This window comes from Fusarium venenatum (genome assembly GCF_020744135.1).
Source record: "Fusarium venenatum strain MPI-CAGE-CH-0201 chromosome Unknown EDB82scaffold_2, whole genome shotgun sequence".
In the NCBI taxonomy this organism is placed as follows: domain Eukaryota; kingdom Fungi; phylum Ascomycota; class Sordariomycetes; order Hypocreales; family Nectriaceae; genus Fusarium; species Fusarium venenatum.
The window spans coordinates 844,254-862,563 of record NW_027072130.1 but is presented as its reverse complement, the minus strand read 5'-3'; the positions used below and the strand labels follow the sequence as shown (position 1 = coordinate 862,563).

Here is an 18,310-nt window from a genome sequence, read left to right as displayed (position 1 = left end):
TGATGTAAGATCTCGTCCCTCATTGTGCAGACGCGTATGGAGAGGTTTTAGCTGTGGTGGAGGATCAATGACGCAGCAAGGCTATGGTGACTCAGAAATTGAGGCGGGGAGCTGAGAGAACAAGGCCATTTAAGCATATCCATTGGCCCGGTTCGTTCCTTGATGGAATTGCCCCGACTTCCGATTATTTGTCAGATTTGTTTTTGTGTTGAACCGTCTTGGCGCGTATCTGTGGACCATGTCTTGGTCGAAGGATTCATGCTCCAGGGTAATGCTCGTCGCTCCATCTGAGGGCAAATTCAACGTCCGATTTCAACAAGGAAGGGGAATAATTGAGCCGAATGATGTAAATAACGTTATCTATAACGTTACTCTACTTGTTATGCTTCATGTTGTGCTTCCTGTTATGCTTGATGAAAGCATAAAGTGTCAGCGTCAGCATGCTAGCCTTAGTTCTTGGTAAAGGCGCCAGGATTCACGTCTAGCTATAAATAATAAAGTCGGTAGACCTCATCAGTGAACCATCATCCTTCAGTCTCAATTCAATTCAAGCATACAAAGTCTCTCCGATAATATTTTGCAAACATGTCTCACCTCAAGTATTCCTCTTATGAAGGCGCTGGCGAGTACCTCACCAATCTACTCGGCTACAGTCAAGTGGTCCGTGTTGGCGATCGCATCGAGATAAGTGGACAAGGTAAGACCTACGAATAAGAAGTTACAAGTTCACCAAGCGCTAATTGATTAACAGGTGGTTGGACATTCAAGGATGGCGAATTCGCATTCCCAGAGTCCCAGCTCGAACAAATTGACCAGGCATTCCACAACGTGGAGACAGCCCTCAAGGCGGGGGGTGGAAAAGGCTGGGAGCAGGTCTACCGCGTCAATTCGTATCATACAGAAATCTCACCCGAAGTTGGTCAAAGAATGGCCGAAAACTACAAGAAGTGGATGCCAAACCACAAAGTCATTTGGACTCAACTTGGTGTCGCGCAATTGGGAGCACCTGAAATGAAGGTAGAGATTGAGGTGGTCGCAATTGACTCGAGCGCAACCAAAGCTTAGAAGCGATGATTCAGAGCATAAAAACAAGCTTCAGAATAACTGAATAATTGAAGAATAAATACAAACACTCCTACACAAAGTTTGAACAACAACAATATATAAATACCTTCCCTCGCACAACATCAGCGTCAGGGAATCATGCTTACTAACATGACCGAATCACAATGTTCCAAATACAGTTTAGCGCGGGCAAACCTGGGAAGGTCGCGAGAAAGGTTCTTTTTTCTCGCGACATCATCGTTTCATCCCGCCCACACAAAGACCTCACAAGGAGAAAACAAAAATTAAAGATGCGCAACAAGCCCAACAAACCAAGAGCGCCGCGCCGCCGCGATAACAGAGATCGTCCTTATGGAGACTCGGATTCATATCGACCTGGCGACAGGCATGATCTTCCACCTCGACCGCCGCCACCTCGCGATGACTTCCGAAACTCGGGAGGTGACTCGTATCGTCCGCGCGTGCCCCAGGGGGACTTCACATTTCGCATGGATAAGCCAGCTGGAATGCCCGATTTCCCCACTGATTATCGTGGCCCGCCGTCCGATAGAAGAGGTCCGCGTCGCGATGGTGGTAGAGGCCGAGGTCGGGGTAGAGGAGGAAGGCGCTGGCAACCCCCGCCTCACCCCTCCGAGCGCGCTCTAGTTTCAGGCGCGACGCAAAATATGCCAGAGGAGCGTCTAGGCGAAGATGGTATTGCCAAGTTCCGCGACGTTGATGAGCTGTCTGATGATGACGAGCTCGAGATGGATATCTCTGAGGATGAAGAGGCTGAAGGCCCTTCCAAGAAGCGTGCCAGAACTACGAATGATGATGATGATGATGAGGCTGATGCATCTGGTGATGCTGCACCTAAGTGGTCTAACCCTGATCCATACACAGCTCTTCCCTGCCCTGATGAAAGCACGCGAAAGAAGAAGGATATGGTAAAGCTCATCCGAAAAGCGCGACTCGAAGACCAGACAGATAAGCTGGCTGCGTCAACTGAAGCTGAGGACTTTATCTCTTTTGATCTTACCGAAGACGAAGAGACCAGTGAAGACGAAGAAGAGGAAAAAGAAGCGCCACCTCCTCCTCCCCGTGAGCCTCCTCCCACCATCGAACAACCGCCGCCTCCTCCTCCGAACGCACCCTCTGGACCCAGAGCCGATCGCGACAACGTGCGGACGCCTATGGACGATATCATGGAGGCTAGAAGACTCGCGAATGATGGCCTAGGCTCCCGCAAACGTACCGCCGACGACGTTATCAAGCCCCCCGATTACGGTCAATTGAAGAAGGCCACTACAAAGCCCTCCAAGGGTGCACTGCTACCCAGCTGGCAACCAAAAGCTACTGAGGATCCCTGTCCTTGGGACACTGTTGATCACTCTGCTACTACTAACATGGGATTCCGGTAAGTTTGCTCTCATCGCATGCTGCTTGTCGCAGTTTCTCGTCGCCTATGCTAACCTTTGTAGACTACACAAAGAAGTTGTGGACTTTTACGAATATGTCAGACCCCGCGATTTCGAACAACGCATTCGTGACAACCTCGTCGATAACCTCCGCAAGGCTATGCGCCGCGATGGTCGAAACTTTGCCAGTGCTTCTGTTCATCCCTTCGGTTCCTTCATGTCTGGCCTTTATCTTCCGACAGCAGACATGGACTTGGTCGTCTGCTCAGCAAGCTTCATGCGGGGCGGTCCCCCAACATACCTGTCTGCTAAGAGCTGGCTATACAAGTTCCAAAAGTTTCTTGTTGCTCAACAAGTTGCCGAACAGCATTCTATCGAGGTTATCGCCCACGCTAGAATCCCGTTAGTCAAATATGTTGACAAGCAGACCGGTCTCAAGGTTGATGTTTCATTCGAAAACTTGGGTGGTGTCAACGCGATCGAGACTTTCCTCCAATGGAAGGACCAGTATCCTGCGATGCCTATCCTCGTCACTGTGATCAAACACTTCCTTCTCATGCGCGGTCTCAATGAACCTGTAAATGGCGGAATCGGTGGCTTCTCAGTCATTTGCTTGGTCGTCAGTATGTTGCAGCTTATGCCACAGGTTCAAAGCAGAAGTCTGGTACCAGAACATCATCTCGGCGAGATGCTTCTCGAGTTCTTTGAGCTTTACGGTTATGACTTTCACCACGAACGCAACGCCATCTCTCTTACGAGACCAGTTGGCTACGTCCGCAAGGTACGTTCGCATTCATCGGCGATCACAACCACTGCTAACCTTGACCAGTCCCATGTCAACAGTCTGACATACAAGAACTACGACCGTCTCTCCATCATTGATCCTAACAATTCTGCCAACGACATCTCCGGTGGTTCATCCAACACCCCAGCCATCTTGAACCGTTTCAAGGACGCTTTCAATCTCTTACGTGACAGGATGAGTGACATCGCGCGCAATCCCAACAAGGGCAACATTCTTGAGGTGATTCTCCAGGGTGATTACTCGTCTTTTAGAATGCAACGGGAGTATCTTCGCCATGTGCATGAGAAACACATCGGTCCTTGTTGATCTTTCCGCCCTTGGTGATCAATCTCATCCGTCTATACTGATACCCGTTCGTTGTGCATATTGTTTCATGCTGGAGTTGTTTTATTTACGGTCACGAGGCATGGATATCTAGATGGATCGGCTATGGAACGGGTGGCTAAGAAGTCATGCACGCACATGTCTTCTTCATTTTCTTTCTTTCTGTTTCTCTTTGTTTGCATGTATAGTAACGCCCCGTCATGATATGGAAAGGAAGCATCCGGTGGTTATTTGCTTTCATTTCTTTTCTCTCTCTGCCGTTATGGCGTACATACCAGCATTGTGCCTTCGTGTGGCTACGAAGTATATCTCATGAGGGGGACAAAAGGGCCTAGTGGCCTACAACAATTGGACGATTTATCTATCCTCGACTTGGGACTCTTACTACTAACATCTCTTCTTCGCAGTGACGCTCGACGATGTGACGGCTCTACTAATGCTTTTAGGGTTGGCTCTTGATGCCCTTTTTTCTTCGGTTTATCGCTGTTGAAACGATCGTTGTCTTTGGATGACACCTTTTCTCACTGCGTGCTTTGCTTGATGCAGGGTCGTGGAGAGGAAATTAAAGCTCGCTATGAGGAGTGATTCTTCGTTACGGTTGCTGGATGTCGCGAGACATGATGTTGGGCTATCTTGGAGTTGTTGCTGATGCTGGGGTACCGAAAGGATGCCTATGCTCGAAGACCCCCACTTCAGGTAATAAGTTCAGAGTATCGAGAATTGTCCACTACATAAAGTTAGTCTCCTTGAAAGTTCGGCTAGATCAAATACGACGCCGGATATTAGTAACATAACATTGCCGTTTTATAAATAGTGCCTTGAGCTTTCAGTTGGTGGAGAAAGTACAGACGATGTTGCATTGACAGGTGCCTTGGCACATTTCAGATCTCTTAGCGAATCCACTCTTCGGTCACTCCCATTGGACTACATGGTTCATTACGAGACAACTGTGGAGTTATAGAAGACCTGCATCCTCCTACGGGCCTCGGCAGTCTCATCAGGAGGTCTTGAATTACTAGTATATAGAGTGATCCATATCATAAGCAGTTTTCTCTTTTTTCTTCTTTTTTCTTCACCGGCTATTACATTCTTTCGCTATTACCTTCGTTAATAATAGCAACATTCGTTATCATGTTGGCATTAACCACTCTCGTTTTATCCTCCGTTTGGCAGGCTGCTGCCCATGTAATTCCACGCGATTTTGACGACTCATTATTATCCGGAAACGACACAACCAACGGGACGGAGCCCGTACGTGGAGATTACACATGGACTCCAACCTGCAAATTGCCATCTTCCAAGGGCTTCATGTTTCCCATGGGCTTTGACAAGTTCGAAAACTGTGTCCCTGCCACAGGAGTAGTGAATGCTCTCATGATCTTCGTCGACTTTCCAGATGCCAAGGATGACAGTTCTCCCAAGACCATGCACGATAGACTGGTTCCGGAAGCGGTGGAGTGGTACAACCAGGCTAGTTACGGCAAGCTCAAGTTGAACGTCAAGGCCGATACATCTAAGTACTACCGTATGCCCAAAGAAGCCGGCTCGTACGGGTGGATGCAGGGTGGCTTCTGGCAGGATAACTACCTTAACGACGCCCTCGATGTCTTCACCGCTAACGGCACCCGCGCTGCACCTGAGGCTGACTTCTTGTACGTGGTACCGACCGGCCGCGCGGCAAACTCACTGTCACGTTCCATTACGCGCTTTGAACCTATCTCCACGCGCCACGGCAAGGAAGTGACCTACAAAAAGACTGTGCTCATGGCTGCCACCGACTGGGATCTTCTACCCATGACTTTAGTCCACGAGACAGGCCATGTCCTTTGCATGTCAGACTACTACGCTTTTAACGGATACCAGAACCAGTATGTTGGAGAATGGGGTGTCATGGGCATGCACAGTGGCATGGCACCTGATTACTTCGCATGGGATAAGTACCGACTGGGTTGGATTGAAGACAAGGCCGTTGACTGCGTTCTGGAAGCTGGAAACACAACTCACGTCCTGACGCCGCTAGCGTACAACATGGAGGGAAAGAAGGCTGTCATCATTGCTCAGAGCGAGATTAGTGCTCTTGTTGCTGAGGTCCGCATTGCAACTGGATTGGACGGAAATGTATGTGCACCTGGTGTTTTGCTTTACACGATTAGCACTAGGATAGGAAACGGAGCCCTTGAGGTGATTGACGCGACGCCCGACTCCATGGGCTGCGCTGGGAAACTTGAGGACAAGAATGATGCTACCCTGTCTTTGACCTTGAAGGGAAGCGACTCTCTCGCATATGCTCCTGTTAGCTCGTTGGAGGTTCCTGGCTGGGATGTCAAGGTGACTTTGGAGAGCGTCAAGGGCACAGACTATACTATTCGCGTGGACCGCAAGACAGATGTCAAGACTGATTCATGGTAGTATATAGTATAGACTAATTAAACTAATTCTTCTGCGACGATACCTAAATAATCTCCCATAGCCAGCCACTCCTTATCTATCCTCTTAAAATTGTTCTCCAGGAGTCTTGTCACCCAGTCTCGGTGAAGAAGTAACTGTATAGACCCTGAAAGACGAAACAATTAGGTTAGCTTATAAAGTTTAGATCAAAATCTTGGACTGTTTATATTTCTACCGAAGGCTATAGGATCTAGAATGAATTTTTTGTTCCGTATTTGCTGCGTACAGGGCCATGCCTGTTCATCTTCCACTGACGTACTTCGACCCTGGCGAACAATTCTTGGGCAACAGCTGCATGGCGGGACAAAAGGAAGTCATTCTTGAATAAGATCTTGAGAGCAGTGATTTCTGCCCAAGTCGAAGGTATTGGTAGATCATCGATTTCCCGGATGGGTTGTGTGGTAACAGTCTTGATGATGTTTTCGTAGGCCTGTTTCTCGGTTTCGGAGATGCCCTCTCTAGTTACTACCTTCCATTTTCCTTCCAACTTGTGGAGATTGTTCACCGATATTTCCGACTCGACAACCAGCGTGTTGGAGGGAGCCATCCAAAGGCAGCCCCGAGACCTTTGACTGGATGCGTCATCTATCGGCGGGTTATGGACATTATTCTCGCAGTTTTAGAGATTTCTTTTTCTCTAAAGAATATCCGCTTGTGTCCTAGCGGGAAGATAATCAAAATATAATTTGCTTACAGGTATGAGCACGACAGCGCTACACCACAGCCAAGCCAGGTAAGGGTCATCGTAGAGTCAGAATCCCAGATGTTTGCTATCAAGATCCAGTTCATAGCGACGGTGTGCCCGTCGAGCGGTTCCTTCGTGAAAATACCGCGAACGGAGATCATCATACGCGCAAAGCCGATTCCTGAGACGACGGCTGTGCTTTTCCACTTGCCTGCAATATAATAAGCTGCTGTTCTGAAGTTCATATATTGGGAATACTTATTGAATGGCATAGATGGCCGTTTCTTCGGCGATGTCGGCCTTTCTCTTGCCTTCCCGCTCCCGATTCTTAGCGGGGATATCATCGTGGGCCAGGAGCCGTTGCAGCCATGCCAGGTAGGCATACACGTTCCATACAGGGTGAGGGGCCTTGGAATCCTACTGAAGAATCCTGTTCTGGAACTGCTCGGTCAGAGCATATGCATGGTGGCAGCATCGCGTGCCATCTGAGCGTAACCATCATGGAGTGCTCGCTGGGTAAGGTTAAAGTAACCATATTCCCAGTTCTCGAGAAGCTAGTTGTGAATCTCTGCCTGCATGGGGAAGGACAAAGACGGAAACGTTCAACAACACTCCACCGAAAAGAGGATTCCATCTAACCCTGGCACAGGCGTTTGCTGTAAAGTCACTCTTCTCGACTACCACTCAGGAGGGGAGTCGGGAAGAGGGATGGATTTAGGAGGTGATCTATGATTATTGCCCACTTGCCTCCTGTATGGTTGAGTTCATCTTATGTGATAAGCGAGTTGATCGTCGGTGCTGTGGAGTCTCGTTCGGCGGCGAGGGTTTGGGACAGGAGTAAACCGGTCGCTGATGACACCCCAGTAAGTTCTTGCCAGCTGGTTCTGGCGACGCTAAGCCAGGTTGTACTGGTATCGGAGCCTAATCCTTAGGAAACTTTCGCTGCTGGAGGGAGCTATAGCCCCAAGACCACTTCCTCGGAAGCCGACTGTGCTTCTCAGGTTGACTGCAGCAGTATGGTTAGCTGTTGAGTTCTTCTGTAGAGATTCCTAATTACTTACTCAATGGTATAAATTGCAACTTCATAAGCCAGATTGGCCATCATATCCCTTATGGGATGGTTCCGTGGCGCCGCAGGAGGAACTCCCGCAATCACACCCGGTGAGCCTACGCGGAGGAAAAAGGATTCGGGAACGTCTGGGTCGGAATCAATCCATGCATTTCCTTTCTCAACTTCGTCGCAGAGATCAAGAGATGAACATAACCAAGGATGCACTGGCAGCAGCCGTCAGCATGATTAATTGTCGACAAGTGCAATTCAATTTTCAAGCCCACATTTCGACGGACCAGTACATAACTTTCGATCACCACCATCGCTATGCATCACACTCTTAGTTCATCAAATTATATCATCAAACTAACTATTTGAGAAATATAATTATCACCATTACCAGAATGTCTTCCGCAATGAACGCCACCAATATCGCACACCTCGCCGCCATGGGGTCGCCCACCCCCGAGCCAGTTATACCATCGTTCATAGAGCTGTCTGTCCTCAGATTCACCAGTTGGCCAACTTGGTGACCCCTGCTGCTTACGCCACATGGCATAGCCATGTTCCTGAGTAGGTGAGGTTCACCTTAGCCCGAGATCGCAGATAACGTCAAGACCGTCGATCGGGCTAAGACAGACGAAATTAGTAAGTCAATTTATGCTGTTTATTCCTAATATTTTAATAGAGAGTCTTGGGTTATTTATTATATGCCTTTAACCTTACAGACTAACCTGCCTGCTAAAACTTGTCGACAGTACCGCTGCCACGAACTCCATTGATATCACTCATCTCGACGCCATCATCATCATTGGCACCACCGATAGCCTCTTTTTCTACATTACAATATCAAATTAACTTTTCAATAATGATAACTATCACTATTACTAAGCTGTTCTTACCTTCGCCATCAATGCCGCCGATATTGCAAACTTTGCCTCAATGGGATTGCCTGCCCCTAAGCTTGTCACACTATCGCTGCATTAAGACATCTGGGACCAGGCTATTATTCTTAGGATTCGTCAGTCGGCCAACTTGGCGATCCTGCTGCATACGCCGCACGACGTAGCCATATGCCTGGTTCAGAGCAAGCGAGGTTCACCTCAGCCTGAGAGTATAAACGACATCAAAACCGCCGATCTCGTCAGAAAAGATAAAAGCGGTAAGTCAATTTATATTATCTAGCCTATATCTTTAGGTCATTTATACTCCCTCTCCTATATGCTTAGGCTAACTTTCTTGTTGCCTGCCAGAATCCCGAGTCCATCGCCATAATGAACGCCGACGACCTTGTCCACCCCGAGGTTGACAATTACCCCTCTTGGAACTACGTCCATAGGAACGGATTGGCTGTTGTATGCTGCAACAACATGCGGAAGGATAATATACTCCCAACGCAGCATCAGATGAAGTGGAGTGATCTGATTACTATAAGCTGTGTTGCTGTGTTGGCAGAAGAGGGTGTGCCCGCAGACGCGATGAAGAATTGTTTGGCCATATGGCGAAACAATATCATCGATACGGACATGACGCGTCTTATCAGGTAATTACAAGCCAAATGTTCAACGCTGTCGAGCCCAGCCTCCCTCGATGTTGGCCACGACGATAACTTGTTTCATAGCATCTGACAATGGTCGAGGCATTGCCTCAATGCTCAGAGATTACCCCTGGATGTTGGGGTTCAAGACAATTGTGTCTGCACTGATTGTGCCGTCCAAGAATATGCCCAGTACTGCGTTACTACTCAACCCTGAACAGGCTTCACTTTCCAATCGCATGAAATGCGATCGTTTATCGCTATACAGCGGGCGTGGTTGTTCTCCGATGGCAGTCGTGTCTACCGACAAGAGGTTGTCAAAAGACCAACTTTTTTAAACAAAGGGCTTTGTAAGGAGGATGAGAACTGGAGCGTTGGGTGCTGGCACCGCAGCTCTAGTAAGTAGAAGGCTTTGCGACGTCAACGATGTTGGCGCAACAGGCTAAACGAACCTGATGACTATGATGATCCGATTGATAGTGTTTGGTATTGGAACATCCATTCCTGCTCCAAGTGGGTGGGTTCGAATTGTTCTTGGTCAAGCTTGGGGGGTTGGTGCGACGCGGGGGAGATGTAAATAGTATAGTATAAAGTATAACTGAGGCTCTGTTTAATCTGCTTTCAGCGGTAAAGTTAGTATATCTAATTAGATACCCGATACATCAATATTTCCTACTTGGACTCTGCAAGTCTGAAATCTGATAGCATTCGGATCTCTGACACTGAAAAGGATTCATATTGAGAATTATTGGCCAATGCTTTCTGATTTCAAGCCTCATACATCTCTTGGTTCGACAGAAGATCAATATTGAGCCACTTCTTTATAATACCTTATGGGACAAGTACTGATGAGTCTCGTGACACTCATTGAGCTGCTCAATTTGCTAGCTGGACTGTAGCCATTGATGGCCTCGCTGCTGATCTTAGGGATATAATCAATTGGGTAATGTAATAATAAAAGGTTGATGTTAGTATCTTTGTAATACGTATTAGCTGTTACTGATATCCTTTTTTATTTTACGTTATTGTGCTGTTTCCTCCCACTATTTAACCAATAACCAATAATGTGTCGTAGTAGAGCCCAGCTGTCTATAGAAGGCAAAATATGCCGTCATCGTTAGCTATCACTTCATTTATCAGTATTCATCAGCTCGTCATGCCACCGCTGTGATCGTCGTAAAGCTCTCTCCTTGCCGGGATTGTTGAACCAGCCCTCAATAACTGCTTGCTTACAAGGTTGTTCATTGAGAAATGCTTCCGATGGCAAATTCGGTCGTGCAATGGTCTCTTCAGGGTAGAAGCGACGGTCGTCAAAGAATAACCAGGCTCGCTGTTTACCGACTTTCCATGCCAAGCCATCATGTCGATTCAAAGGCAGCTGCTCAAATATAAACGATTCGCAACCATTTTTGTAATTTAGACCTGATTTAAAGAGGTCATAATACGAATCCCAACGGAGGGGTGGCTGCTCATTTGCCTGGATGTCTTGCAATCGAGCCTTCAGGGCTTTTCTTTCATCTTCTTTGGCCATGTCAAGGCGAAGGAAATCGGCGGCACGATCAGGCCCAAGACGTTCAAACTTGGCAGAGAAGGAGTTTCGAAAGCTTGAAAAGCGACTCGTAAAGAAACCCATGTCCATTGCGTAAGCGTCTGGTTCAAAGTAAAAGTTATCAGGAAATAGGAGCCCCGATTGAAGTGAAGTAGCTGATGGATTGCTTGGAAGCCAGGCATCGTCAGTACACTGAGCGAAGATCGCGCCATATAGGGAACGGAAATAGCTGGCGATGCAAAAACACGCTTCCTCCTCGGCTTTGGTGACTTTGCGTGGTCTCAGCTTAGGGTAGACGTAAAGGACAGAATCGCACTTCCTTGTTAGCGTATACATCAAAAACGCTTTTATAAACCTCGACTTTTCCAACGCCGTGAGACGTGCAGAGTCGAATTGCGGCACCACCTTGGTACCTTTGAACATAAGGTACCTTCCACCATGCGCGTCATGGATCTGCGGCAGACAGAGGTATTCTCGAGAGGGATAATACGCCGTGGCTTTAGTAATATAGTCCTCGATATAGAATATCATTTGATCGTGTAGTTTGATAAGTTGACTTGCTAGACGTTCACCGTTATCTTTGAGACAATCTGGACTTGTTAGACGGCCATCGTTATCGGTCAGGGGATCCGGGAATTGAGAATTCAACCATTTCATCATGTGTTGTCGTGCAGACTTTGAGTGACTGTTGCTTGGAAAGCCTTAATCAAGCAAGAGACGCGGAAACGTAATAATTGCCACAGCATCTTGCATCATGATCTGGTCATAATTAAGAATCTTTCGAATAATGTGCATCTTGTGTGTACGATATTGTTCAAACATAATCGGAGAGGCTTGGACCAACCGTGATACTGTCGACAGGCTGCCGCTTGAGATGAGAATATGGACACGAAGCTCTGCGGGCAGCGTGGTAAAAGGGTCCGATCCAGAGATTGCCATCTTGTCGTTTTTCTGTGGTCTTTCACGTTGTTGAGAAGAGTGGACTTTGTGAGTTGTCGGTCGCATTGACAAGAAGAGTGAAAAGCAATCGAAGGGGGACCAACGCGACTATATATACTCTAATTTCGACGGGTTTGTAAGCCACGTCTCATGTGACGGTTCAGTGGAAATATTAACTTCTAGGCAGAAATGTGATTCACGAAGAAGAGTTCATGTCCAAGTAACCATACAACATAAACTTTAGCATAAAAGTTGTATCTTAAAGCATTTCTGTAGTCTGTCCCCCTCAAGAGCCATAAGCTAGTTGGGACATTCGAGTATCATGACCGTGAATTTGCATTTTAAATTCTTTGTATTGTATGACTCTGTTGCTGACTATCACTGGGGTAATTGAAGTAAACAATAAGCTTTTAGTTTCTTGTTTTTATCCTCATCCACCCTATCCACGCTTAAACCTTCACCTACAGTAATGAATTACTCGCGCTTTTGATCAACACCAATATTCCTGTAACTCATCATGAACGAGTTCAAGTAATGCACGTCTAATGGTGGCATAATGTATATGGGACGAAGATTGATCTTCCGTCTGATCTTCACTCGCTTGATTGGCATTGCTCAATAGGCTTAGAACTGGGTATTTGGGAGACCTTTTATACAAAGTTCAAGGTTAAACCTAGGTAATAGTAACTTGATGTACGAGTGCAAACTTCTATTAATAGACTTTTGGTGAATCATGGTATGGGTTTCCGCAACCTAGGTTGTCAAAGCTTTGCAAGTGGTACATTGAGTTATAATTGTACATTGTGTGCGACACTCGCCGACCTGGCATTACCAACATGCAAAACAGTGTCACTCGGGAGATGATTTGCATATGGTGTAATGATAGAGCGACGTTGTGACATCATCAATGTACCAATGACTTTTTTGGCGTGCAGCTTTGTCACAAAAGATAGGGCTTATAGCGCAACCTTGTTCTCACATAATACGAGAGCAAATTGAGACATATAAATGAAAGTTCATGGCGGATCACAGTGGGAGAATTAGATAAAACACATCTTGACATTGTGATACAAGACTCGGCAATAATGTGAGACCCAGCATCAATAGAATACACTGTGATGTGAAGCGAGTCCACATACGAAGTACAAATCCCACTATTTGTATGGCTAGCAAACGTAGATGGTTGTAGACATCAAAGGTTGTACAATCTATCAGCTACTGTTCACAATCTATCTTGCATTGGTAGCCAGAGTCAGGTCTCTCAAACCAGCGTCTGTCGATTGAGTAGATGGCAGATATACCTAGTTTCAGGTGGAACCATTCAGTCACGCTAAGCTTCTTTGATAATTTTCCTCAGATTCTTCTTATGGAAGTCTTGGCTACACTCTAATCTCGCAGACATTGCATCTACTACTACAGACATGGTTAATGAGGTATTATCTGACAATTCCATTTATCTTATCAAGAAAATTCAGGGTCCAATGTCGCTTAGTCTGGGAACCTTGATGGACCCTTGACAACCGAGTAACTTCTGTCCAATAGAAGATGCGGGATTATTAACATGAAGAATCTATCTATGACCGGTTCTGACGCACACAATTTCCATTCTCTACAATGTTCAACATTTAAACTTTGAGGATAAAAAGTAACTTCTGCAGCTGTATCACATGTGTTGCTGAAGCTAATTTGTTTTGGTAGTGGTTGACTATCTTTGGGGCGATACGAGTAAAGAGGAAAAGAAGTTGATACGAAAACTCGGTGCGTCACTCCCGCTTTTGTGTTTGGATATTGCTGATAATTCCTAGACTTTTTTATTCTTGTAAGATATAATCTTCCCTGTTTTGTATCCGTCTGTGGACTGAACAAGGTAGACATTTTGCTGTTTCAGCTTCTTCTTTAACCACCTCGGTAAGCCCTGTCATTCACAAACTCGAGAACTCAGGTTTTAACTAGTGCTTTAGATAGACAGGCCTTTGCCAATGCATACGTACGTCCATGACCGAAAAATATTGAAGCGCCTGACTGACCATGAGATAGGTAGCGGGTTTGAAAGAGGCTCTTGACCTTCATGGCAACCAGTACAATGTTCTACTATCAATGACTTCAGCGGGGTATGCGATAAACCCCTCAGTCATTTCTCAAGTCAACTAACAGACTCATAGAATGTTGGTCGGACAGATACCAAGCAGTATCATCATCCACAAGATCAGACCTCGAATATGGCTATCTTCAATGGTCGTCACCTGGGCGGGCCTGACAATGGCGAGTGCAGCTTGTAGGACATACTCTCAACTGTGCGCCGTTCGATTCCTCATGGGTGTAGCTGAAGCCAGTACTTACGCTGGATCAATCTACATCATGGGCTCGTGGTAGTAAGTATGTCATGCGTCTTTACCAGTGCCATGCTTACACCCTCATAGCAAGTCGGATGAGATCGGCAAACGAACAGCCATGTTCACCGTTGGCGGTCAAGTCGGAAAGATGTTTGCAGGCGCCATGATGGCTGCTATCCACCAGTCTATGGAAGGCCATGCTGGACTCGCAGGATGGCAGTGGGTGTTTCTGATTGACGGCATCATCACACTACCCGTTGCTGTGTTTGGCTTCTTCTTCTTTCCGGATGTCCCAGAGTATACCGACGCTTCATATCTAAGCGAGAAGGAACGACAATTAGCCCTAGATCGATTGCCACCCAAAAGAGAAGACGGCCATAGTATTCAAGCTTGGAGTCTTATCAAGAGAGTTCTGGGAAATCCTTTAGTGTGAGTCAATGCTTGGTCAATGTTGTGTCACCGATGCTGATGAATTTACAGATACGTCTTTTGTGTCTTGTCCGTTCTTGGTTCAGCTCTCCAATCATACGTCGTTCAAGGACTTATGCTACTTTACCTGAAGTACCGCAAAGACATTGACGGCTTTACTCAAACCGAAGTCAATACCCTGCCAATCCCAACCCATGCCGTCGGTATCGTCGCCGAGTTCTCTATCTCGTTTGTTTTTGATAGATACAACCAACGAATGTCACTCGGCTTCATACTCTGCCTAGTTCAGATCATCTGCAGCATCGTCCTTCTGATCCCGAACATGAGTGTACCAGGCAACCTCACAGCGTTGTACCTTTCAGCTTCAGCGTATGGCATAGCTCCTCTGACATACGGCTGGGCGAGCAACATTTTGGCAAGAACGGCAGATGATGCAGCACGAAGCGTGACTCTGGCGTCCATGACGGCTGTAGATGGTCTTTTATGGACGTTCTGGGGCATTGTGCTTTTCCCAGCTGACGATGCCCCTTATTGGAGGAATGGATATATCGGGATGATATGTGTCAGCGTTGCACTTTCTGGGTGGTTGTTTGCGGTTCGATGGGTATGTTTCATTGTGAGATTGATGTTTGGTTATGCTAATGAAAGTAGCTTGACCGTTATACGGCTGAAAAGTATCCTGCTGGGGAACATACGAGTGCTTCGTCTTTGGTGCCGACTCAGGTTAATTACTCTACCATGAGTCAACCAGAAAAGGGAAATGGAACGGCATAGACAAGACGATAATAACAGCGAGGGTGACAAACAACTGAGACAAAAGACAAGAAACGTCAACCTAGAAGCTCCAGGGTAGTGATATAAACAACTTATAACTACTATACATTAACATAAAGTAACGCACCAATTAAATCACCCACATTACACCTGTAAAATACTTCGATACGGAGGACTGACCTACACACGTCCTCTATAACTTCGTCGACTTCCTCCTCGAGATCCCCCCCTACCGCCCCTACCTCCACCACTGGGACTGCATCTGAAGCACCTCTTATCATAATAACCAGGTATTCCTCCCCTCGGCGCGGGAAAAACCTCGTTGTCAGGATAAAGCGTACAAGAGCCCTGTATTCCTGGTTCCTCTCCAGGTGTAAAGTTGATCAATTCGCACGCAAACTGTTCATAGTTGAAACAACTCGTGGCGCAATCATACACCGTCCAACTTGGGATAGTATAGCTGTCGCCGTCTTTAAACGCTCCGCGGGCATTGCAATTCAGTTCTTCTGTTTCGATCTCGGATTCAGCTTTTAGTTCGTAATTGTCGCAGGTAGATGTTGTAGCTGAAGCTTCGGATGTAGTTGTTGCGGTAATCTCTGTGGAGGTCGTGGGAGAAGGCTTGCAGTTACTTGCGCCAACACCTGAAGCAGCCAGGGCTGCGACGGCGACAGCGATGGCCTTTGTGGAAGGCATGCTGAGTCTCAGCCTTTTCAATTGAGAATTCAGGTATTGCGTTGGAAATAGAAGTGTTCAGGGGAAACCCGCCCTCATATATGAAGACCCCTGTAGTTAGCGTCAATAGTCGCACGCCACATTCGATAGCTTCATTGACGTTTAATTAATCCACAGTCTAGTCTAGATCTACCTACAATCTTGGTAGCACTTGATTTCCAAGCTTAGGGCAGGGTAATAAATAGTGTAAAAAAAAACTGAATGAAATAATATAAACTAACCTGCTTTTGTCATCCCTTATGCTTCCAGCCCCAATTCTTCTGCTACCCTGTGGCCTGGAGGTTTAGAGCTTGGCTAGTTTTGTTTTACAGTGCAATTGATATTCTGGGACAATCCATGAACAAGTGTCTTCACTTTTCAATTGATCTTTGTTTCGTCCATCAACATTTAACCTTCTTCGTGACGAGACTGTATGCTGCGGGCGTCGCCACGCCCAATAAACTAATCGAGTAAAACACAGGTATGACGAACAACTTGCAGTATGAAACCACAGGTACCCCAACTTGCTCCGCTAATAGACACAAAACACAAATCATCACAAGACTTTTTGTTGAGATAAGAACCTCTTTCCGCACCCATAAAAACTCCGGGTATCTGAGTGATGAGGATTGCAGATGAAAGTCCAGGATCAGGCGTCCTGCCACTACAAGGGTCAGAAACGCCGATGAGGGGAGGACAAGTCGTGGACTTGAAGTGACTTGTGAAAGACCCCAATGTGTGAAGCATACTGCGTGGATGAAGACGCCACCACTTAGTATGAATTCTGGACTCCGTCCCAGCTTTTTTGAAGCTAGTAGAATTGACTATAAACAAACAAGTCAGTACTTTGGACACCGAGTTCTTTATCACAGCATGTTGACATACCTCGAATGGGATAGTCAGCAACGGGATGACGGTAACCCATCCCGAAGGCATAATCGCAGTAAGCACAGTTGGAAACGAACAGATAATCGCAGACACCTTTAGCGCACGACTCCATCCGAATGAACAGCGGCTCATCTTGTCGCTGTACTGTTGAAGTGATCCGATATGCGCGTTGATAAGAGTGGTCGGTGGACGTCGATGTGCTCGTGATAATGCATAGTTGAACAGCAAATATGTAAGACAAGACAAACAAAGGGCGAACGAGTAATCCTGGAGTCGAAAGTTTTTTTTGCCCCAGTTGGAAGGTATATACAGGCAAAATGAAAAAATGGATGCCAACGCCATCATTCGCATACTGACAAAGTAGTGCCAGTTCTTCATGAGGGTGTGATTAAAGGTTGCCACAACCCAGAAAGCATCAGTTCCAGCCATGAGACTCAGAGCTAGCCAGACGTCGCCACAAAGTAAAGCAGCGGAGCTCCCATGATCATGTGTCTCATTTGTTGTGAGATCCGAGGATAAGATTGATATATGGTTGACTTGATCGATAATGGCTGGTGATGTGATTGCCAGGCGACGACGAGATGGTATTAGCTGGTCTTTCACTTTCGGCAAATACAAGAGTGTCGTTGTGTAGAATGTGAACAACATTATGACGAAAAGTTGAACTAGAAGAAATTTGTGCGTATTTCTGTCTCTAACATCAAAGGCCATGACCGGCCTAGAATCCTTGGTATCCATGGTGAGGTACGAGAGAGATAAGAATAGCCGAAAGATAAGAATATAGCCAGTTATTGTGACAGAAACTTTCTTGTTGTCGGGGACAAATCAACCTGATATTTTGAGAAGTCGAGGAATATTAATAGATGTAAGAAAAACAGAAAAAGAAACACAGCCTCTCAAACATGGGTATCCCCGCCCCATAACGGCGGATGGATTAATTTATCTGTGATGACTGCGAACCCCCTAAATCATTGTGGCTTTGTGGAGACTTCCCTGCTAGTCATGTTAAGGCTGCAGCTAATCTTGCTTGTTCCAGCTAACAATTTATCGGTAACCAGGACAGGAACTGCACTTGCTTGCGAATTTTCTTTCTTTTCTTTTCTTCTTTTTCTTAAAATTGCTTTCAAAAGCAACGTGCCAGTGGCTGTCGTGCATGAACGACAGCCACGCCGCCATGATAAATAACTTATGAGGCGAAAATACATCAATACAAAAATTGTAGAGGATCAGCCTTACGGTATTGCATCGTAGATAGAGTTTAGATAGTTTGAAACCTAGACTAGATAGGCGTGATCCTAGTCAAAAAGGCCCTCCTTCTATTGGTCAAACAAGTTGGGTAAAAGAAGCTATTGCATCAGCTCTGCCAAGTGCAAGT

The 18,310-nt window shown here is 46.4% G+C and overlaps 8 protein-coding genes across 8 annotated transcripts; 4 read left to right on the top strand and 4 right to left on the bottom strand.

Moving 5' to 3' along the window:
- The first annotated feature begins 191 nt into the window (after nucleotides 1–191).
- Nucleotides 192–1,158, top strand: EDB82DRAFT_122975 (Endoribonuclease L-PSP/chorismate mutase-like protein). The gene is made up of 2 exons (XM_025733066.2): nucleotides 192–697; nucleotides 752–1,158. Exons 1-2 carry the CDS (start codon nucleotides 586–588, stop codon nucleotides 1,063–1,065), a joined length of 426 nt encoding a protein of 141 aa, XP_025584009.1. The 5' UTR covers nucleotides 192–585; the 3' UTR covers nucleotides 1,066–1,158.
- Nucleotides 1,159–1,355: 197 nt separating this feature from the next.
- EDB82DRAFT_522996 (uncharacterized protein) lies at nucleotides 1,356–3,573 on the top strand (the record flags this gene model as incomplete). Its single annotated transcript, XM_025733064.1, has 3 exons — nucleotides 1,356–2,461; nucleotides 2,526–3,243; nucleotides 3,292–3,573. The coding sequence occupies 3 exons, from the start codon at nucleotides 1,356–1,358 to the stop codon at nucleotides 3,571–3,573; spliced, it is 2,106 nt and encodes a 701-aa protein (XP_025584008.1).
- Nucleotides 3,574–4,577: 1,004 nt separating this feature from the next.
- On the top strand, nucleotides 4,578–6,218 carry EDB82DRAFT_494651 (uncharacterized protein). The gene has a single exon (XM_025733063.2). The coding sequence runs from the start codon at nucleotides 4,723–4,725 to the stop codon at nucleotides 5,998–6,000; it is 1,278 nt and encodes a 425-aa protein (XP_025584007.1). The 5' UTR covers nucleotides 4,578–4,722; the 3' UTR covers nucleotides 6,001–6,218.
- A 2-nt stretch (nucleotides 6,219–6,220) lies between these two features.
- On the bottom strand, nucleotides 6,221–7,068 carry EDB82DRAFT_473698 (uncharacterized protein; the record flags this gene model as incomplete). The annotated part of the gene is made up of 3 exons (XM_065608003.1): nucleotides 6,221–6,229; nucleotides 6,299–6,611; nucleotides 6,734–7,068. 3 exons carry the CDS (start codon nucleotides 7,066–7,068, stop codon nucleotides 6,221–6,223), a joined length of 657 nt encoding a protein of 218 aa, XP_065464473.1.
- Nucleotides 7,069–10,352: 3,284 nt separating this feature from the next.
- On the bottom strand, nucleotides 10,353–11,800 carry EDB82DRAFT_553758 (uncharacterized protein; the record flags this gene model as incomplete). The annotated part of the gene is made up of 2 exons (XM_025733058.2): nucleotides 10,353–11,546; nucleotides 11,706–11,800. The coding sequence occupies 2 exons, from the start codon at nucleotides 11,798–11,800 to the stop codon at nucleotides 10,442–10,444; spliced, it is 1,200 nt and encodes a 399-aa protein (XP_025584002.2). The 3' UTR covers nucleotides 10,353–10,441.
- Nucleotides 11,801–13,411: 1,611 nt separating this feature from the next.
- EDB82DRAFT_494649 (major facilitator superfamily domain-containing protein) lies at nucleotides 13,412–15,450 on the top strand. Its single transcript, XM_025733057.2, has 10 exons — nucleotides 13,412–13,445; nucleotides 13,499–13,558; nucleotides 13,606–13,619; nucleotides 13,672–13,708; nucleotides 13,762–13,787; nucleotides 13,838–13,911; nucleotides 13,963–14,172; nucleotides 14,221–14,562; nucleotides 14,614–15,166; nucleotides 15,214–15,450. Coding segments are annotated over exons 1-10 (1,440 nt in total). The 5' UTR covers nucleotides 13,412–13,444; the 3' UTR covers nucleotides 15,337–15,450.
- Nucleotides 15,451–15,516: 66 nt separating this feature from the next.
- Nucleotides 15,517–16,042, bottom strand: EDB82DRAFT_573661 (uncharacterized protein; the record flags this gene model as incomplete). Its single annotated transcript, XM_025733056.2, has 1 exon — nucleotides 15,517–16,042. The coding sequence occupies exon 1, from the start codon at nucleotides 16,027–16,029 to the stop codon at nucleotides 15,517–15,519; it is 513 nt and encodes a 170-aa protein (XP_025584000.1). The 5' UTR covers nucleotides 16,030–16,042.
- A 406-nt stretch (nucleotides 16,043–16,448) lies between these two features.
- On the bottom strand, nucleotides 16,449–17,673 carry EDB82DRAFT_553754 (uncharacterized protein; the record flags this gene model as incomplete). The annotated part of the gene is made up of 3 exons (XM_065609623.1): nucleotides 16,449–16,871; nucleotides 16,933–17,202; nucleotides 17,293–17,673. The coding sequence occupies 3 exons, from the start codon at nucleotides 17,671–17,673 to the stop codon at nucleotides 16,449–16,451; spliced, it is 1,074 nt and encodes a 357-aa protein (XP_065464472.1).
- Between the last annotated feature and the right edge of the window lie 637 nt (nucleotides 17,674–18,310).

What these genes read in the sequence shown, in the direction of transcription:
- EDB82DRAFT_122975 (XM_025733066.2), top strand. Translation starts at nt 586, where the DNA reads ATGTCTCACCTCAAGTATTCCTCTTATGAAGGCGCTGGCGAGTACCTC. An exon ending in CATCGAGATAAGTGGACAAG is followed by an intron (nt 698 to 751) that starts GTAAGACCTACG and finishes ATTGATTAACAG; the next exon opens with GTGGTTGGACATTCAAGGAT.
- EDB82DRAFT_494651 (XM_025733063.2), top strand. Translation starts at nt 4,723, where the DNA reads ATGTTGGCATTAACCACTCTCGTTTTATCCTCCGTTTGGCAGGCTGCT.
- EDB82DRAFT_494649 (XM_025733057.2), top strand. An exon ending in AGGCCTTTGCCAATGCATAC is followed by an intron (nt 13,788 to 13,837) that starts GTACGTCCATGA and finishes ACCATGAGATAG; the next exon opens with GTAGCGGGTTTGAAAGAGGC. An exon ending in GGTTGTTTGCGGTTCGATGG is followed by an intron (nt 15,167 to 15,213) that starts GTATGTTTCATT and finishes TAATGAAAGTAG; the next exon opens with CTTGACCGTTATACGGCTGA.